Genomic DNA, 17,104 nt, shown 5'->3' on the forward strand with positions numbered 1-17,104 from the left:
TTTTCTTCAGTCCTCTCATCAATCAACTACCAGTTTCACATTCTGAAAACAAGAAACTATACATTAATTCTGATGTGTATTTTAAATCGTTAGCTTCATCTTTTTTCATCAAAAAATCAATATTAGCTTGATTATGACTTAAACAAAATTGAAAGAAATCCCACAGCAACTCCAAATGTATAAACATGTTTTAGAATCTTTAAATGGTCCCATTTGTCCCAATTAGTCACAACCAAAATATTACTGAGAAGGTCTTCTGCCTATAAAAGTACCTTAGTGTGCAGCATCACACCTCTAAAAATATCATGGATACTTCATGTTTTTAAATCTATTGCTTAAAAGATGGTGTATATTTAAACCAAATCCTATCTTTCTTCACATGCAACAGGGACTTTCAGTCTCTGCATGTGTTCACAGCATTTTTCAGTACACAGCAGTAAGAACAGGTCCTATCTCTGCAGGCTGCTGCTCATGTTAAGGCTAACGTAATACAAACCCATATTTCAATGGATGTTTCTCACTTGTTATCTACTTTTTAATTTTAGGTATAAAAGATGTAATTGTAATAGTACAGAAGATTTAATGATAGTGGATAACATCAACTGTAAGCTGGTTTTGGTAGATGCTGACATAAACCCCACAGGACTTGCAACCTCCATGCCCCTATTCATTAGAAACCAGAGCCATGTACACATATATAACCACTCAATGTAACATGCTCCACAGAACTCAGAAGAATAAGTTTTTGAGCATCAAAATAGGTCAAATTCTATTGTTTCATGCCAAGGTGATGCTAGCAAGACAGAAACACACAGTGCCACGGGTGTAAGACAGCAACAAATCTTGCTGCTTGGGACAGCTGGCTGGTGTAACTGCACTGAATTAGCCAAAATTTTGACCTGCCTCTTGTATTTGCAATTTCTGGAGCACACCCATGAGGTTTTTTTTTTTCCTTCTCCAGCATATTCAGCTCCTACAGCCAGTCATCTACCTGAGGCTGACAAGAAGAGCTCTCCCAGAAGCTGCAGTTTCCCCTCTCCCAGGGCAGAACAGAGAAAGGGGCGTGAGGGAGGGCACAGGAGGGCAGGAGAGGAGATGGGGACACAAAGCAGAGCCACAACGCCTGTCACACCAACAGATGCTCCGGCAAGGTTTTTGAAAGAAAACACAACCCCCCTCAGTTTTTACTTAAAATACCAGAACACACTGCTGGACACGGGTGTTAAAGGCTCAGTATAATCCCCACACCGCAGCCAGGCCCCTTTAGTCCCCCCACACACCACAGCTAGGCTCCTATATATCCCCCACAACACAGCCAGGCCCCTATATACCCCCCACACTACAGAAAAGACCCTCATATAGCCCCCATACCACAGAGCAGACCCTTATATACCCCCCACACCACAACCAGGCCCCTATATAGCCCCCACACCCCAGAGCAGCCCCTCACGCCGCTCCTTACACCTCCATCTTGTCCGCCCCTGACCGCTGTCCTCGCCGCGGAAATTCCCCTCACACACACACCCGCAGTCCGCCCGGTACGGAGAGAGGGGAGCGGGGAGAGAAGGCGGGTGTTGAACTCAAGGAGATTTTGGCGCCCAGGACGGAAGCGGAAAAGGAAGGAGAAATAAAACGGAAGGGGAAAAAATAAAAAGCAAAAGGAATGACTGCATTGGCCGGGAATCGAACCCGGGCCTCCCGCGTGGCAGGCGAGAATTCTACCACTGAACCACCAATGCCTGTCACACTACGCAGATTCCCGCCCACTGCATTGTAGCTACTCCGGACGGAACGCAACAAAACACCGGAATTTGCTGATTCTGCTAATAAGCCGTTGTTAAACATAGCAAGAGGAAAACGGTATCGATCCACGGAAATTCCGTCTCTAGCCACGTGCAAAACTGGAAGGCTGATCTAGTTATGCCCTATCGTCTTTTAAAGCGCCCTGCATGTCTCTGCCCGAGTTCACCAGCACCGTGTTATCCTGCCATCAGTGAGGTTCTTTGCCGTTTAACCTACTGGTATTACACTTTGTAAGTGCCCTTTTTGTTATGAGGAAAACTGAAGACATTGAGTGCAAATAGCTGAAAATCCCCATGGCTACAGCAAGGAAAATTGTCAGGGCACATGGTAGAAGGCCAGCACCCATCTCTCTTTTAAGGCAGCTGCTGATCACTGACCCTTGGATTGCCTTCTGCAGGAGGAAAAAAACATCAGTCAGGGATATAGTTTTTAGAATTTAGAAGCCTACTGCAAAGCATTCTCAGCCCTTTTCAGTTTAAGACCCCTAAAAAAGTTCCAGTAGACAGGTGGACAGAGACTGTAGTACAGAAAGAAATTATTCTCTGTAATCATTTCTCATGGAGCACTATGGAAAAAGAGCCAGGAGAAAGGTCCTCGAACTGCAGACATCAAGCCAGTGGTCTGGCTCAGCGGACAGGATGTAATGGATGCGGTTCTTTTTCATGTCAGGATTAACTGACCTTGCAGGTTGGCCAAAATCAGCACAGCAAATGCTCTGTAACTTCTCTGCTATGCCTCAAATCCTGCATGTGGAACTGCCTGTACACCAGCTCCCAGAAAAGCTACAGGGGAGAAAAGAAGGATGTCAGCTTTCATTTGAAAATATCAAATTTCAGAGTTTTGTTCCAGAAATCTACTAATTCTTGCCTGCCTCTCATCACTCTCTTTAGATACAAGCTCAGAATATTCAGCATATTAAGTTTGTTTCTCCTCTGCATCTCCTCCTTGTATCTCTACCCCCAGCATAAACTTATCAGTTTTATTTTCAGTGCTTCTCCAAAAGTTTTGTTCCAGACCTTTGCTAATATACTTTTATTACAATTCATGATGATGCTGATGCCTGATCCCAGCAGATGGGATAAATAAGCATAATACAAACGCCTCTCTCAACAGCTTGCTTTTTTGTTGTTGTTGTTGTTCTAATAGAGATATTCTTCCAAAATATTTTCTAATGTAGACATATAGCCTGTTAAAGTGCAAATACTTATACAGACCAGCTACAGATTTGTTAATGTCATGCCAAGGAGATGGGAAATAGCTCGAGTTACCCTTACATACAACTTTTTAGGAGACGATGCACTCAGTTCACTTTGGTTTTAATTGCTGCCCTTTAGGTGTTAGGCAGTTATGCTACACCATCCATAGGGAATGCAGACATAGGTTTTTCTAAATGTGCTTAGCATGTCAACATTTTAAGCAGTGGCTTGTGATTGTTGCCACTAAGGCTTGGTGAGAGAGGGGCCTCGGTATTAACTATTGAAAGCAGGGGTCTAGTAATTGCTATTGAAAGCAGATCTGCAGGGTATTTGTATTCTTTGTCATGAAAGATGTTGACTCTATTCAGCATTTTGCTGATCACCCTATAGTGCTTTTTTTTTTTTCCTTTTACATTCAAAATTCATTAAACAAAGTTGTTGTGTTTTTTTTAATAAAAAATGTCAGCTCTGCTTTGCATCTGTCTAGCTGACAGGGTGTTTGACCAGCACTCTCAGCCCATAGAGCTTTCTTCTTTTTCTAAACCACAAGGACAGTTAAAAAACAACTATGGTTTTAAACAAGGTTCACTGTGGCAGTTTATGCCATTCTTTTGCCTCCCTGGGTGAAGTTACAAAAATAAGTCCTATTTCTAGAAAAATGTGTATCTACAAACCAATGAAGGAGTCCTTCAGAGCTAAACTCCCCAAGTATTGCATTCTTCCAACAAAAATATATTAATACATTAAAATTAAAATAATTACACTTCCCTGTGCTGCAAAAACATCCAATCTACTCTCTAGTACCACCTCATTGTGCAACAGCTTGAAAAAGAGTGTAGCAGGGAACATTTATGTATAAGTGATGTGCCATTTGCTCTGCCAGAAGGGAAAATAAGTGGAAGACCTTTCCTTCAGACCTTTCTTGGTATTTAGCTGTAGGATGGGGATTTTGGGGGTTGATCTTTCTCATCCACTAAGCAAATGAAGTATTGGAAGAAAATGACAGGAAGTGGAGAGACCAGAAGAAGAAAAAAAGAACAAATAGAAAGATAGTAATGAAGATAATACATTTCATTGTGAATTAAAAAACCTTTTTTGCAAGCTCCAAGCATCTCTAAGAAATTCTATTTCTTCAGTGTTCATTTTCATTTTCTTGACTTTTGTTTGGATTCACAGTTTCACATCCATGTTTATTATAAAAATAAAACTCTGTATTCTACATTGCTTGTTATTCAGAAATGGTAGTTATTGCCTGTTTAATCTAAAAATGGGAAAGGAGACAATTAGTAATCTCCCAGCTGCAAACTGGGACAGGAGTTAAGCAGCACAGCATACTACAAACAAACTAATCCCTATGAAGTTTGCTAAACACACAGAGATACTGATGACAGATCACATGTGAAAGAATGTGTCCTTGCTACATGTGAGACATAGATTAATGAGATCTTACACAGATTATAAATTCAGTGCTTACCATCTTCCCTACACATCAGCAATCTCTGGTCAAAGCCCCAAGTAAAGTGAAGGATATTCCTCAAGGGTGAAAAAGACAGGAAAAGTGGTAAAAATGAGGGATTTCAGACCAGGAAGGAACATGATTTCAAAACAATCAAGCACTGCTGCCCAGTGTAGATGTCCTAGTGTAAAAAAGAAAAGGAGGTAAGCTGCAGAACAGAGAGAAAATGGATGAGAAAATTGGAATATGTTTCCTGAGCTCCGTGAAAAGTTTAGACCATGAAGACATAAAAATATTATACTGTAATAACACAGTCAGTAAGGTGAACCAGCAAGCAGTTGGCTTTCTGTGGAGCAGCTGCAGAAAGGAGAAATTGGTGCTGAGCTGTAGCTTAAATCTTGTATTTTAAATCAGTTCTCCACTTCCATAATATTTAGGGGTCGATGAGTTCAAGGTACAGGCTATTTGCCAAGGCTGCAAGGCACAGCTTCACACCCCCAGCTGCAGTCTGTGGCTCACAGGAGCCTCTTGGCAAGAGTGACCCCATGCAGCAGCTGCTGACAGCAGGGAAGTCCCATAGCTGGAGCTGCAGCATCCTTACAAATGGGGTGGAAAGTCTCAGCCACATGAAAAAGAAGAGAGTAAACACCTCCCATCCATTTGATTCTTTTGTGTTTGCTGGGGTGGCAATGGACAGAGCAACGATGACCCATCGTTGAGTCATATAACTGAGTAGATCAGTTATATTCATATCAAAGACTTCTCAACAGAGAGGGATGACACAGAGTGATGCAGCTCTTTTAATACAAGGGAATTCCCAGAAAAGGAACTAACCTGTCAGGGAAACCATATAGAAAACCCCCTGCAACTGCGGGAGCATTTGCCTAAAACCACATCAACATCAGTAACAAGCAACATGAGAGCATCTCTCTCAACCCTCCTCTTTGCAGCAACCCTCTCTCCAAATACTTCTCTCCCTGACTTGCTCATTGTGTGCTGGTGGACCAGGAGTGGAAGGCAGGAGAGGGGTGGGAAGGGCGAAGGGGGCTGGGAGTGACTGAAGCAGGGCTGGTCCTGGGGACACTCCGCCCTGCCGGGGCGGAACGAGCTGCCAGCCCCCTCCGAGGCGTGTAAAAGGCAGGAGCAGGGAGTGAGCAGCTGGGGCTGCACTGCAGAGAGGTGAGTGGGGCTGAGCAGGCAGCAGAACCCCCTCCAGGACTGGGGAGCTAGTCAGGGCCCAGGGCTGAGTCTCACCTCGCTGTTCCACAGGTTGCAGCAGTTCCTGGGATCACCACGCACACGAGCAAAAACTTCACCTGAAATGGCAGCCGAGGTGAGGGGGAACTACGCTTCTCCGGTGGGGTGGTCTCGGGGTGCTCTGGCAAACATAAACTCAGCTGTGTTTTAACCCCAGCACCACAACCTGCAGTGCTTCTTTGGGTGCTTCTCTCTACTTCATTCATTTTCCTGGGGTTTAAATGGAGAAGGGGACAGCAAACACGTGTTGTAATATTCCTGACAACCCACCTCTGATTCTGGTGCAAACCCGCAGTAGTGAAGGTATTATTTGGATACCTCAAAAAATGCTTAGATTCCTCACCCCCATCCAAGCACTTGGCTCCCAGCACTGCCTTTCACACCCCATCCCCTCTGCCACTCACCCCTGGGTTTCCCAGCAAGGAGCTGCAAAACTTTATCAGCCCCAATTCAGTTCCTCTGGACAAACCTGCCCTCAAAAATACATCTCCAGCCACCCGGGCCTCTGCAGGCTCTCTCCTGCTCTCCTTGTAGACACATGGTGCCACTCATTGCTGGGGAGAAGGTGGTTTGGGTCCCAGGTCCTGGTCCCGGTAGCCACCTGCTGCCCATGGTAGCCAGGCAGTTGGTCCCGGCAGCCCAGACACCTTGGGTAGGTATGGAGGAGGGAAGTTTGGGGCCCTGGTTTTTTTTTTTTCTTTCCTTTTCCTTTTACCCAAATATTTGTGATACTGAAAAGGCCTCAGCCCTCTCTTTCTAGAGTCTCCACCTTAATTATTTTCCTGCCAATTTTATGCCAAAACTTGCAAGAACATCCTGGGAGCAGATGATGCCTTCCAACCTAAGCCATTCTCTGATTCTATGACTCTGGACATGCTTCAGACAGTAACTTCAGACACTTCATCATTACAGAAGTGTTTTAGAGGATGTTACTTGTGCTCTTTATTAACCAAATATTTTCTTATAGTCTCCCTATAACAGTGGAGGGTTATTTTGTAAATATTATTTCAAGTAACAGTCAATAGTAGCTTTCACTATATCCCTGACTCCCTGACTTTTTTTTCCCTGTCAGGATACTATCAAAGTCAGGATACTATCAGTGATCAGCAGCTGCCTTAAGAGATCCATGCTGGTCTTGCACCATATGCCCTTATACTTGTTTTCATAGACAGTACATACTCCCTCCAAAGACCTACAGGAAAACAGTATTCTGGAGGATTCCTGAGCCAGATCTGACACATCAAGGGCTAAATTCTACTGACAGAGACATGTTGTCCATCTCTAGAATTCTTTCCCTAAGGTCCTAAAGTCCAGGACTTCTCTAGTCAATGGTAGAGCACTAAAACACATTCCTGAGTATGTCCTCATTTTCATTTGGGCAAGAAGCAGGATGGACATTAACTGATTTTTAGGGGATATATAAGTAAGTCTTCTGAACGTGCCTCTTCTTTACTTGCAGGGGGAAAAAATGATAGCAGGAAGGTTTGTTGGAAGCACAGATCCAGTCAAGGAGATGCTAAGTGCTTCCATTACCTTTGATCAGAGACTGGCTGAAGTTGATATCCAGGGGAGCATGGCTTATGCCAAAGCCTTGGAGAAGGTCGGGATCCTATCTAAAAGTGAGCTGGAGAAGATCCTGAGTGGCCTGGAAAAGGTATTTATCTCCTCACATCCCTCATGTGTGCTGTAACAAATGGCATCTGAAGTAGCCTTCATGAGTTGTCCTCGGTGAACTTGGTTGCATCAGGGCCATTGATTGATTGATGCTCAAATTGCATCCCACTAAAGGCACCAAAACCTGGTTCACAGTAGGATGTGAACCAGCTGACAAGCCCCTAGTGGCAGCCTGAAACTCTGGTGTGCACACTGCCAGCACTCATCACAGCAGCCCCAGTGCCTCAGCGAGGTGTGCTCAATGTCACCTGCCCACCCATCCCCTTCAGACTCAACATGCACCAGGAACTGCTGCAGTATGAATCAGGAATATTCTTTTTCTGCTGGCACTTGGGATCCCTTTGAATCTGGCTGTCTGAGTTAGTAGGAAGCAATGCACAGCATTGTATAGGGGTGACGAGCAGCCTGCAGTAAGCAATTTTAAAAAAAAAATCCATTGTTGTTGCTCACCCACCATGGACAATGGGGACTCCATACAGTGTTTGTATAGGAACATCTTTGTGTCACTGACATTTCAGCTCACTTTCTCACTGCAAGCCTTAAATCCTCCCATAGCCATAACACTGCAGGGTCATCACAGCAGAGGGATGAATCCCACCAAGCACAGCACAGAACCTGGGGATAGAGCAAGCAGCCAGCCTTGGCCTGAGGGAACAGGAATGCCAGAGCTCACTTAGACTTTGACACTTAACACTTTGATTTTTTTTTTATTTTGATTTTTTACACTTAACACTTTGATTTCCACTGGGATGGCAGATGTTGGTATTTGCTGGGGACACTCACAGCCCCACACACCACATGAATTGTTGTGGCTGACTGGTGTTTCTGCTGATGTTTGTAGATCTCTGAGGAGTGGTCTAAAGGAGTTTTTGTGGTGACCCAAAGTGATGAGGACATCCACACTGCCAATGAACGCAGACTAAAGGTTTGGATCCTCTAAACTCTCCTGTTTAAACACTCTAAGCTCCTGTTCCTCTGTAGCTAGATCTGCCTGATGTTAAGTACAGGGGCCTCTGTCCCACGGTGAAATTCCTCTGTACTGAAACCCCAGGAGGATCAACAAGTGTCTCTAACACCCTTCTTGTGGAAAGGGCACCATACAAACCTAGAGCTCAAACTTGCCCTTGCCATGAAGTGATCCTATGGCTACTCACAGGATTCTAGAGCTGAGTATCTTCCAGGCAGGCAGGAGGTCTGATCATGTGGAATCTCCTGTGTTAGAATACAGAGATGCTGATAGAAATTCTCCTCTTGTCCTCAGGAACTGATTGGAGACATAGCTGGAAAGCTGCACACTGGGAGAAGCAGGAATGATCAGGTATGGACAGAATGTGGGGGGTTTTGCCCCCTTTCTACTCCTCCCCTATCTCTCTTCAGGAGTCTTTGGACAAGAATGGCCTTTGTCTCTCTTCTTGGAGAGCAAGAAATGGTGACATTACCACAGCAAAATAACCAATGAGGAGAGGAAGATGCACCTTCCCATCACACAGAACAAGGAGGGCTTTACTTTATTCTGCTTTGACTGACTGTGGTCAACCCCATACAGGTTGTGACTGACTTGAAGCTGTTCATGAAGAATTCCCTCTCTGTCATCTCCACTCACCTCCTGCAGCTCATTAAGACCCTGGTGGAACGTGCAGCTATGTAAGTCTTTTTCCATATCCACAGCCTTGGCTTTGAAGGGGCAGGAGACTTCCAGGCTCCTTCTTTGACTGACACCAGCCAGGGCAGCTGCAGGGCCTTCTGTGGAGGAAGTTACAGCCAGGCAAATGTGTGACAGCACAGGGAAAGACAACAGCCCCTCTTGGTACACAGTTCACATCACAGAGACCTTCCTATTCCTCCAGTGTGCCCTGGCAAAGGAAGCGTAAGACTTGAGAAGGCACCAAGTCCATCTGAAGGAGTGGGGACTTTTAACATGCTCCAAGTTGCTACCTATAAGTTCAGCTGTGATAACTCCTGTCTAACTCTCCTCACACACCACTCTCCAAACTGGTGGTGGACTGGGGAATCTTTGCTGGCCACAGAGGGATTACTGTCCCAGGCAGTTTTCCATTAGGACAGGCACACCACACTGGAAGATTAGGGGATCAAACCCAGTGTGTCTAGGGAACAGATGACATGGAGAGAGCAAGTTATCAAATTCAGCACAAGACAAGCTAGAGAAGTTCTCTTTGTGACCTTGCTAGAAAACCCTGATGTGTACCTGCACCTGCCCTCTATCCTGACAGCTGCTGCTCACCTCTTTCTCTCCTTTCACATGCAGAGAAATGGATATTATCTTGCCTGGCTACACCCACCTGCAGAAAGCTCAGCCCATCAGATGGAGCCAGTTCTTGCTCAGGTAACCACCCTTCTTCATGCAGGCTTGGGGAAGACTTCTCATCCTCTGAGGAGGCAGCTGGGGATAGTGACAAACCAGAGGTAACCTGGCAGACTGGAACAGGAACCCTCCACGTTCTTGTGTCACTCTGGCCAACCTGGGGCTCAATAGCTGAGTGGGCAGAGGAGTCTCACACCCTGTGCACACCCATCCTTTGGCCATAATTATACTTTAGCTAATGGGGTAACACAGGGAATCCCGTGTGCCTTCTAGCTGTTCCACTCCAAAGGGCCTTAGTTCCTAGGCTCCATTTCAAATCTCTTCTATCCAAGAGTGGATTCCAGGCTCCAGGAGTGGCAGCATACTGCTTGGGGAGGAAAGTCACATGTTTTTGACTTCACATCCTTCATCTCTCACTTTGTTTCCTAGCCATGCTGTAGCTCTGACCCGTGACTCCGAGCGCCTGATAGAAATGAAGAAGAGGATCAATGTCTTACCTTTGGGAAGGTAAGGGCTACTATTTGTGTAATCACTGAGCCTTGCTTTGTCCTGCAAAGTCTTCAGAAGTAACATCTCTGCTTCCTAGAGCAGGATTTGCAGTGTATCTTGCATGACTTCTGTTTCTTTCTCCTCTGGCAGTGGTGCTCTGGCTGGCAACCCACTGGAAATTGATAGAGAGCTTCTGCGTAGTGGTAGGTGTCTGCTTGTGACTGAGAGGCACAAAACTACTTTAATATCTTGGAGGGAGGGAAGCATTGATATGTGGCTCCCGATGGCACCGTAATGCACTGTCCTGGAGCCAAAGCCATTCTATCATCAGCCTTTTTATACCAAAGAGACAGGCAGTGCCTGGGGGTTGGAGCAGGAAAAGCCCCTTCTACTGCACATTGGCTGCTTGGGGCAAATAAAAAACTGTACACTTAACTGTAACACTTAAGCAGGTTTCTGTTGCTGGGACTACTCAAAGGCTCAGTCAGCTGCATGATGGAGCAATCTGCTGCTTTCCAACTCCAGTCATGCCAAGCCTGACCTCCTCTGTCCATCACCTGCCTTACAGAGCTGGACTTTGCTTCCATCAGCCTGAACAGCATGGATGCTGTTAGTGAGAGAGACTTTGTGGGTAAGCACAACTATTTTTTCAATGTTTCAGAAGCAGACCCCTGACACTTTTCTGCATAACTCCTTTTAACAAGGAGATTCCAATCCCTCATGAGGAAGTAACTCCAAAGCTCTGGTCAGGGTTTCCTGCGTTGTGAAGCAAACAAGCACCTTTTCCACCTCCTGTTTTCCTGTTTTCTCTGCAGTGGAATTCCTCTCTGTTGCTACCCTGCTGATGATCCACCTTAGCAAGATGGCTGAAGATCTCATCATCTACAGTACCAGCGAGTTTGGCTTTCTAACCCTCTCTGATACCTACTGGTAGGTTTCTGGTCACTAGCAAGTAATTGTCCTGAGCAATCCTCACCTGGGAGAGTGAAAAAGTGGTTGAGGTGTCCCTGCTGCCCAATGCTGACACAGCATTGAGAGGGTAGCAGACAGGCAGCTTAAGGGTGAATATTCTTCATTCTGGTAATGCAGCCAAGTCTGTCTTTAGCACACAAGCCTCCTTGGCAACTGCTGGCAGAGCAAACTTCCTCCTCTGCTGGGAATGCCTGCCAAAGCCCTGCCTTGACTGGCTGGATTTTCAATCCTAACAGATTTCCTGTCTCTCAGGGCAGCACAACCTCAGCCCTCCCTCCCCGAGCTCACAACAACACTCAGGTGTCTGGGGATGAGGCACCTGTGTGTTGCCCTTGGGGGGCTGGGTCAGCACAACGTGTGCCCTGTGTCTGTCAGGACTGGGGTGTCACTCACTGTTACACTCCATGCACCTTTCTTTCAGCACGGGCAGCAGCCTGATGCCTCAGAAGAAGAACCCTGACAGCCTGGAGCTGATCCGCAGCAAAGCCGGTCGTGTGTTCGGACGGGTGAGCCCGGCAGAGAGAGAAGTGGGATGGGGAAACTGCTCAGAGCAGGGCTGAAGGAGCCCTCTGACTTCTCACCCCTCTGTAAACAAACACCCCCAGCCTAGGCTCTGAGCCTCTGCTGGAGCAATGGGCTTCCCTTCCCAGAGCTAACTGCCTCACCTCTTTCTCTCCACAGCTGGCTGCTATGCTCATGGTTCTCAAAGGACTTCCAAGCACCTACAACAAGGATCTGCAGGTAAAACAGATTTCTGTGGCATCTCTTTGGGCAGACACAGACATCTTGTGCCCCCGAGCAGCCTCACCCTGCACGTTTCCCTGCACAGACCCCGCTTGTGTGCAGGGTGCTGAGAAAGTGCTCCCTGTTCTAATGCAGGAGGACAAGGAGGCTGTCTTCGATGTAGTGGACACCCTGAATGCTGTGCTCCAGGTTGCCTCTGGAGTGATTTCTACCCTCCAGGTAAGGCTTAGGCCTCTCACTATGGATCAAAGTTGTGGAGCACATTCTGTGTGTAGCACAGGTAAGAGAGCTCTAGAGGGGTCCTGAGGTGAAGGCTCCTCAGTGCCTCACCCTTGCTTATGGTTATGGCCCCCAATGTCAGCTCATGTGTCCCCAGGGAGGAGCTGATGATAATGTCTCCCTCTGACCATCCTTTCTGCAGATCCACAAGGAGAACATGGAGAAGGCTCTGAGCCCTGAGATCCTGTCATCTGATCTCGCTCTCTACTTGGTTCATAAAGGAGTAAGTTTCAGAGGGTGACTTGGACCTGCAGATGCAGAATAGTGCTCAGTGAGGGCCTGAGATGAGGCCTTCTGTTCTGTCCCCAGGTGATGATCAGTCAGGGTGAACAAACACGAATGCTGGAAACCTATTCTTTACATGTATCCCAAGTAGTGGAACTGCTGCCGGGTGGACTTGATAGTAATTTACAGGTGGAGTTTCACCTCCTAACTCCTCCCCACTTCACACCCCAGAAACCCGGATTCAGATTTCATTGCCCTAAGTGAAAACAAGCCAACCAAAACAGACAGCACATCCATTTTTCCCTTTGAAAAACACCCCAGTTGCCTGGTCACTCACTGCGGCCTCTGCTTCTCACTGCAGATGCCATTCAGACAAGCCCACACTGCCTCTGGGAAGGCCGTCCACCTTGCTGAGTCTAAAGGTACCACCATCAATAATCTCAGCCTGGATGACCTGAAGAACATCAGGTTTGTATCACTGTTATTTTGCCATGACTGCCTCCAACAGTCATGTTTCAGACTCCCTTTGTATTGGCCACCTTGTTTTGCCCTTCTCAAAAGGCATGGACCACACAGCACCCCATAATCCTCCTGGCCTGAATATCAGTGCCATTAACGATGGACATGAAAACACTGAAGGGGGACAACATCACTACCATTCATCTCCAGCAGGGCATGGGCAGCAGCTCTTGGGAGGGGCTGTGATGAACTCATGGCCTGACCTGGAGGCACCAGCCCTCCAGAAGAGTTTTGGCTCCAAATGTCCTTGTTCTCCCTTTGCAGGTGATTATTTGGTCTTGTACTGACAGGCACTAGAAGTGTAAAAGTGGGAATGCTGGTGGTCTTTCCCCTTGGAAAAAGGCTCCACCTGCACTGCCTCACTGCCTCTGCCTGCAGGGAGCATGTAAAACCAGTCAACACCACCAAATGTTCTCCACTGACACCTCTTTTCTTTCCTCCCCAGCCCTCTCTTTGGCAGTGATGTCTCCCAGGTCTTCAATGTGGTCAACAGTGTGGAGCAATACACAGCCATGGGTGGCACTGCCAAGAACAGTGTATCTGCCCAGATTGATCAGCTGAGAGAGCTGCTGAAGAAGCATAAGGAACAAGTTTAGAGTGTGGGAAGACATCCCTTGGATGAAGCATTGTGCCTGTCACACTAATCTGGAGTTAATAAACACTGGGGTGTATGTAGTTCACTGAAACTCCTGTCTTGTGTCTTTCTTCTTAGGGAAAAGTCTGAGATGAGCTTCCTTGGCTCTCGTGAAGCTTGGGGAAATGTTCACTGATGTGAGAGAATGAGGGAATCTCCCCTCCCTGGTAGTGGAGCTGAGTTATGGGGTGTTAAGGCTCTTGGGGCTGGTAGGTAGACAGCAGCAGGAGTGTCTTTCTACACGAAGAGACCTGAAACTTTGTCTGGGTGGTAGACTGAGCAAATCATTGTCTCCCTGTGCTTGGCACTGGTGAGGCCACACCTTGAATTCTGTGTTCAGTTCTGGGCTCCTCACAAGAAGGACAGTGAGGGGCTGAAGCATATCAGAGAAGAGGAACAACAGAGCTGGGGAAGGGTCTGGAGAACAAACCTTTTGAGGAGCAGCTGAGGGAACTGGGGTGGTTTAGTTTGGAGAAAAAGAGGCTGAGGGGAGACCTTATCACTCTCTATAACTACCTGAAAGAAGGTTGTAGTGAAGCAGGTGCCAGATTCTTTTCCCAAGTAACAAGTGATGAGGAAATGGCCTAAAGTTATGCCAGGAGAGATTTAGATTGGATATTAGGAAAAATGTCTTCAGTGAAAGGGTTGTAAGGCATTGAAACAGGTTGCTCAGGGAAGTGATTGAGTCACCATCCCTCCAGGTATTTAAAAGGTGTGTAGATGTGGTGCTTAGTGCCTATCACTGCCCTCCTCATAGGAGTATGCTTGCCTGCCTGCTGGCAGGGGGAATTAAGTGGCCAAAAGAAATCTCCTCACCACCTGGTAGTGGAGCTTGCATGGTCTTAGGCAGGTCTTGGCCAGCAGGTCAACTCACAGGTCATCCCAGCCCACCATAAACCCACCTTTGGCTCTGGTTTCCTCCAAAGGACAGAGGCTGCATTTTCTCAGGTCAAGCTTTTTCCTCTGTGTGACCCAAGCCAAGGTGGGGAAGAATGCTTGAAAAGAGACAGGCATGGATGGCTGCCTCTTAAAAATCTTACACTATCTTCCTGCTGTCCTTACAAAAATATAATCAGAACAAAGACCAGGAAAAGTCTTACTTGGGGAATGAGAATTCAGAAACCTTGTGTCTTTCATAGGGTGAAAGCATTTGATGAAAAAAAACATTTGAAACACTATTCCCCACTATCATCTGCAGTGATTTTGGCATGAAAATCTACTGTGGGATGCCTGCTACTTGATTCAAAAGGAAAAGAAAGAACAGCTGTCTGCAGGGAAGTTGAGGCCATTTTTAAACACAAAACCCAGCTGGAATCTGGCACCCACAGCACAGTTTTGCTCCACACTCTGCCCTCCATGCTGATGCAGGAACACTTCATTGACTCAGCACTTCAGGAGTCTGTAACTCACCTAAGTAATGGCAGTAATCATGGCCTCACTGTGCTTAGGTCAAAGGCTGTAGCACAGCCAGAACAACCTGCCACCACCTGAACCTCCTGCCATAAGAAAACCACCCCAGGAGTCACCAAGTGCTGTGGGAGGACCAGCAACAGAAAACTCCCCTTCCTTCAACACTTCCCTCCACCCTCAGTCTCCCCTCATTCTGGACTTGAACCTGATCTATTCTCCTGGCATTTCAAGAGCAGCACATTTCAACCACCACTCCTTCTTTGTGTTTGCTCTGTTATTTCCCACTGTGTCTCTGTTTTGGTACTTGTGTTCCACCCTCCAGATAAGTGGGCATGGCCAGGAAATCACTAAGGCACACTTAGCTGATAGAGGAAACCATCAAGAGAGGCAGGGGACATCAATACTAAACACCAAGACAGTCAGAAAAAAGGGATTATCTCCTCACATTCACCTTACTGTTTTTTTTCTCCTCCCATAAACTTTCTCCATCTATGCCTCTTCTCTCTTTTCCCCAATTTGTACCTTCTAGTTCCTGCTCAGTACCTTCAGAGACTTCAGCTGAATAGATTTTCTCTCACTCTCAGCAGCAAACATCCAGCATTTTTCCTCCTGGCCATGCTGAGTAACACAGGGCCCAGCCAATCTGAAAGGAAAGGGAAGATTATCACATCTTGGCTTCCTACTTCATTGAGTACTTCCAATCCATCCTTTCCTAAAATTGTGAAAATATTTCTATTGGGAAGGACCTGTGGAGGCCTCTGAAGCTCCACAGACATTACAAGAGTATGTTGTCCACAGCTTCTTCAAACTTTCACCATCACCCTGCTACAGTTCATTGTGATCTGGATTTTTTAAGTCTCCCTTACCACAGGGAGAGCTGTACAGACAGAAGCTTTGATCAGTGGCTTGGACACTACTCTGGATTTGGTCATAAATCCTTGTCCCATCACAGACCACAGGAAGGGACTTAAACCAAGAATCATGTTGGCTGATCATGAGCTATTGAAACTCTCAGCAGAAGCTGAGAGACAAGCAGGGAACAAACCTACAAAAAGCCTTTTGAAACATTAAAAAAGTTAGTGAGCTCTTCACTTGGTCCCCTGAAGGAAAAGATCTCTAACCTGCTTTTGCACTCTGGAAAAATCCAGCTGAGTATTTTGTCTCCTAAACAAATGGCTATTCCTGGTCTTTTTATCCCCTGACTCTCTATTGAAGAAGAGGAGTTAATAACATCTCCTGCCACCACAAGACCACTGTGAGAACAGTTGCACTGCATGACCACAACGTCCCCTGCAGGCACCATGGATGAACCTGAGACAGCAATATCCAAAAGCATCCACCTAGACTGGAGTCCTCTTTGCCAGGGGTAACACAAGCCAGCTTCATTGTGATCCTTCAGCCACTCTATTCCTCATCTCAGAGAGAGGGGCATACATAGCTAAATAGAAAAAAAAAATACAAAGAGGTCTGGAACTAATTAAATAGAGGCTGAAGCTTTCACTGCTCTATTTAACCAAGTGTTTCAATACAGGTAATATCTAGAAATCAAAGCTGTCACATATCACACACACATAGGGTTAATAATGTGAAAACACAAAGAAAAACAGATACAGGGGAACTGTGGCAGTGCCACAGAGATCCCATTTTGCCATTTCTAGCCCCATGGGTCATCACTGGTTTCTGAGGGAGAGATGCCAGGACCACCTGGATGCCTCCTAACCACTCCTGGATGCAGCACCTTGGGCACCCACCCTCTTCCCTTTTGCACTTGGGGCAATTTCTGCACAGTTCCTTCAGACAGAAAGATGTTCAATCAGTTCACAAGTTGTGCCTGTTCCATATAGATAATCTAAAGCCCATATCACAAACACTACAATGTCAAGCCTCTCCCTGTATACAATTCATTCTGAATGTAAATCTACTCCTTACTATTTTGCCAAACCATCACCAGCCTCCTGTCAAATTGCAGGATAAGGACAAAGACATTCATAAAGGATGAACACAACAATACAAACTAAAAATGAGGGACTTCAGAAGAGAAAGGAGCATGGAAATAAAACAGTTCCAAGAGGTTTTCTCAGTGTAGACAGCATGATGTTCTGTGCACCTGCAAGTCTGGAAGT

The 17,104-nt window shown here is 46.3% G+C and overlaps 2 protein-coding genes and 1 non-coding gene across 4 annotated transcripts in view; 1 reads left to right on the plus strand and 2 right to left on the minus strand.

Moving 5' to 3' along the window:
- CRCP (CGRP receptor component) overlaps positions 1 to 9,029 on the minus strand; it is a 33,363-nt gene extending 24,334 nt beyond the window's left edge. The window contains exons 1-3 of one of the 2 annotated variants that reach the window (XM_030462290.1): positions 8,990 to 9,029; positions 8,541 to 8,681; positions 5,710 to 5,922 (exon numbers count right to left, since the gene is read on the minus strand). In XM_030462290.1, coding sequence (XP_030318150.1) covers positions 5,710 to 5,918 — 209 coding nt within the window. In that variant the 5' untranslated portion in view covers positions 5,919 to 5,922; positions 8,541 to 8,681; positions 8,990 to 9,029. Of the gene's footprint in view, positions 1 to 1,462; positions 1,619 to 5,709; positions 5,923 to 8,540; positions 8,682 to 8,989 lie in introns of those variants that run through there. The other variant, XM_008490704.2, reaches the window with a different exon arrangement.
- Positions 1,669 to 1,739, minus strand: TRNAG-GCC. The gene has a single exon. It is a non-coding gene; the product is annotated as a tRNA-Gly (tRNA).
- LOC103525710 (argininosuccinate lyase) lies at positions 6,251 to 13,623 on the plus strand. The gene is made up of 17 exons (XM_030462672.1): positions 6,251 to 6,368; positions 7,137 to 7,366; positions 8,228 to 8,311; positions 8,648 to 8,704; positions 8,933 to 9,030; positions 9,653 to 9,730; positions 10,139 to 10,216; positions 10,349 to 10,401; positions 10,767 to 10,829; positions 11,014 to 11,128; positions 11,592 to 11,676; positions 11,852 to 11,911; positions 12,050 to 12,133; positions 12,336 to 12,416; positions 12,503 to 12,607; positions 12,780 to 12,886; positions 13,383 to 13,623. Exons 1-17 carry the CDS (start codon positions 6,251 to 6,253, stop codon positions 13,531 to 13,533), a joined length of 1,647 nt encoding a protein of 548 aa, XP_030318532.1. The 3' UTR covers positions 13,534 to 13,623.
- Positions 13,624 to 17,104: the final 3,481 nt, after the last annotated feature.

The sequence above is a fragment of the Calypte anna genome, chromosome 19, assembly GCF_003957555.1.
Source record: "Calypte anna isolate BGI_N300 chromosome 19, bCalAnn1_v1.p, whole genome shotgun sequence".
In the NCBI taxonomy this organism is placed as follows: Eukaryota; Metazoa; Chordata; class Aves; order Apodiformes; family Trochilidae; genus Calypte; species Calypte anna.

Excerpts from the sequence above, each read along its gene's own strand:
- LOC103525710 (XM_030462672.1), top strand. The coding sequence starts at position 6,251 with ATGGTGCCACTCATTGCTGGGGAGAAGGTGGTTTGGGTCCCAGGTCCT. Across the intron at positions 10,217-10,348 it reads AATGTCTTACCTTTGGGAAG|TGGTGCTCTGGCTGGCAACC; the intron begins GTAAGGGCTACT and ends CTCCTCTGGCAG. Across the intron at positions 12,134-12,335 it reads GAGTGATTTCTACCCTCCAG|ATCCACAAGGAGAACATGGA; the intron begins GTAAGGCTTAGG and ends TCCTTTCTGCAG.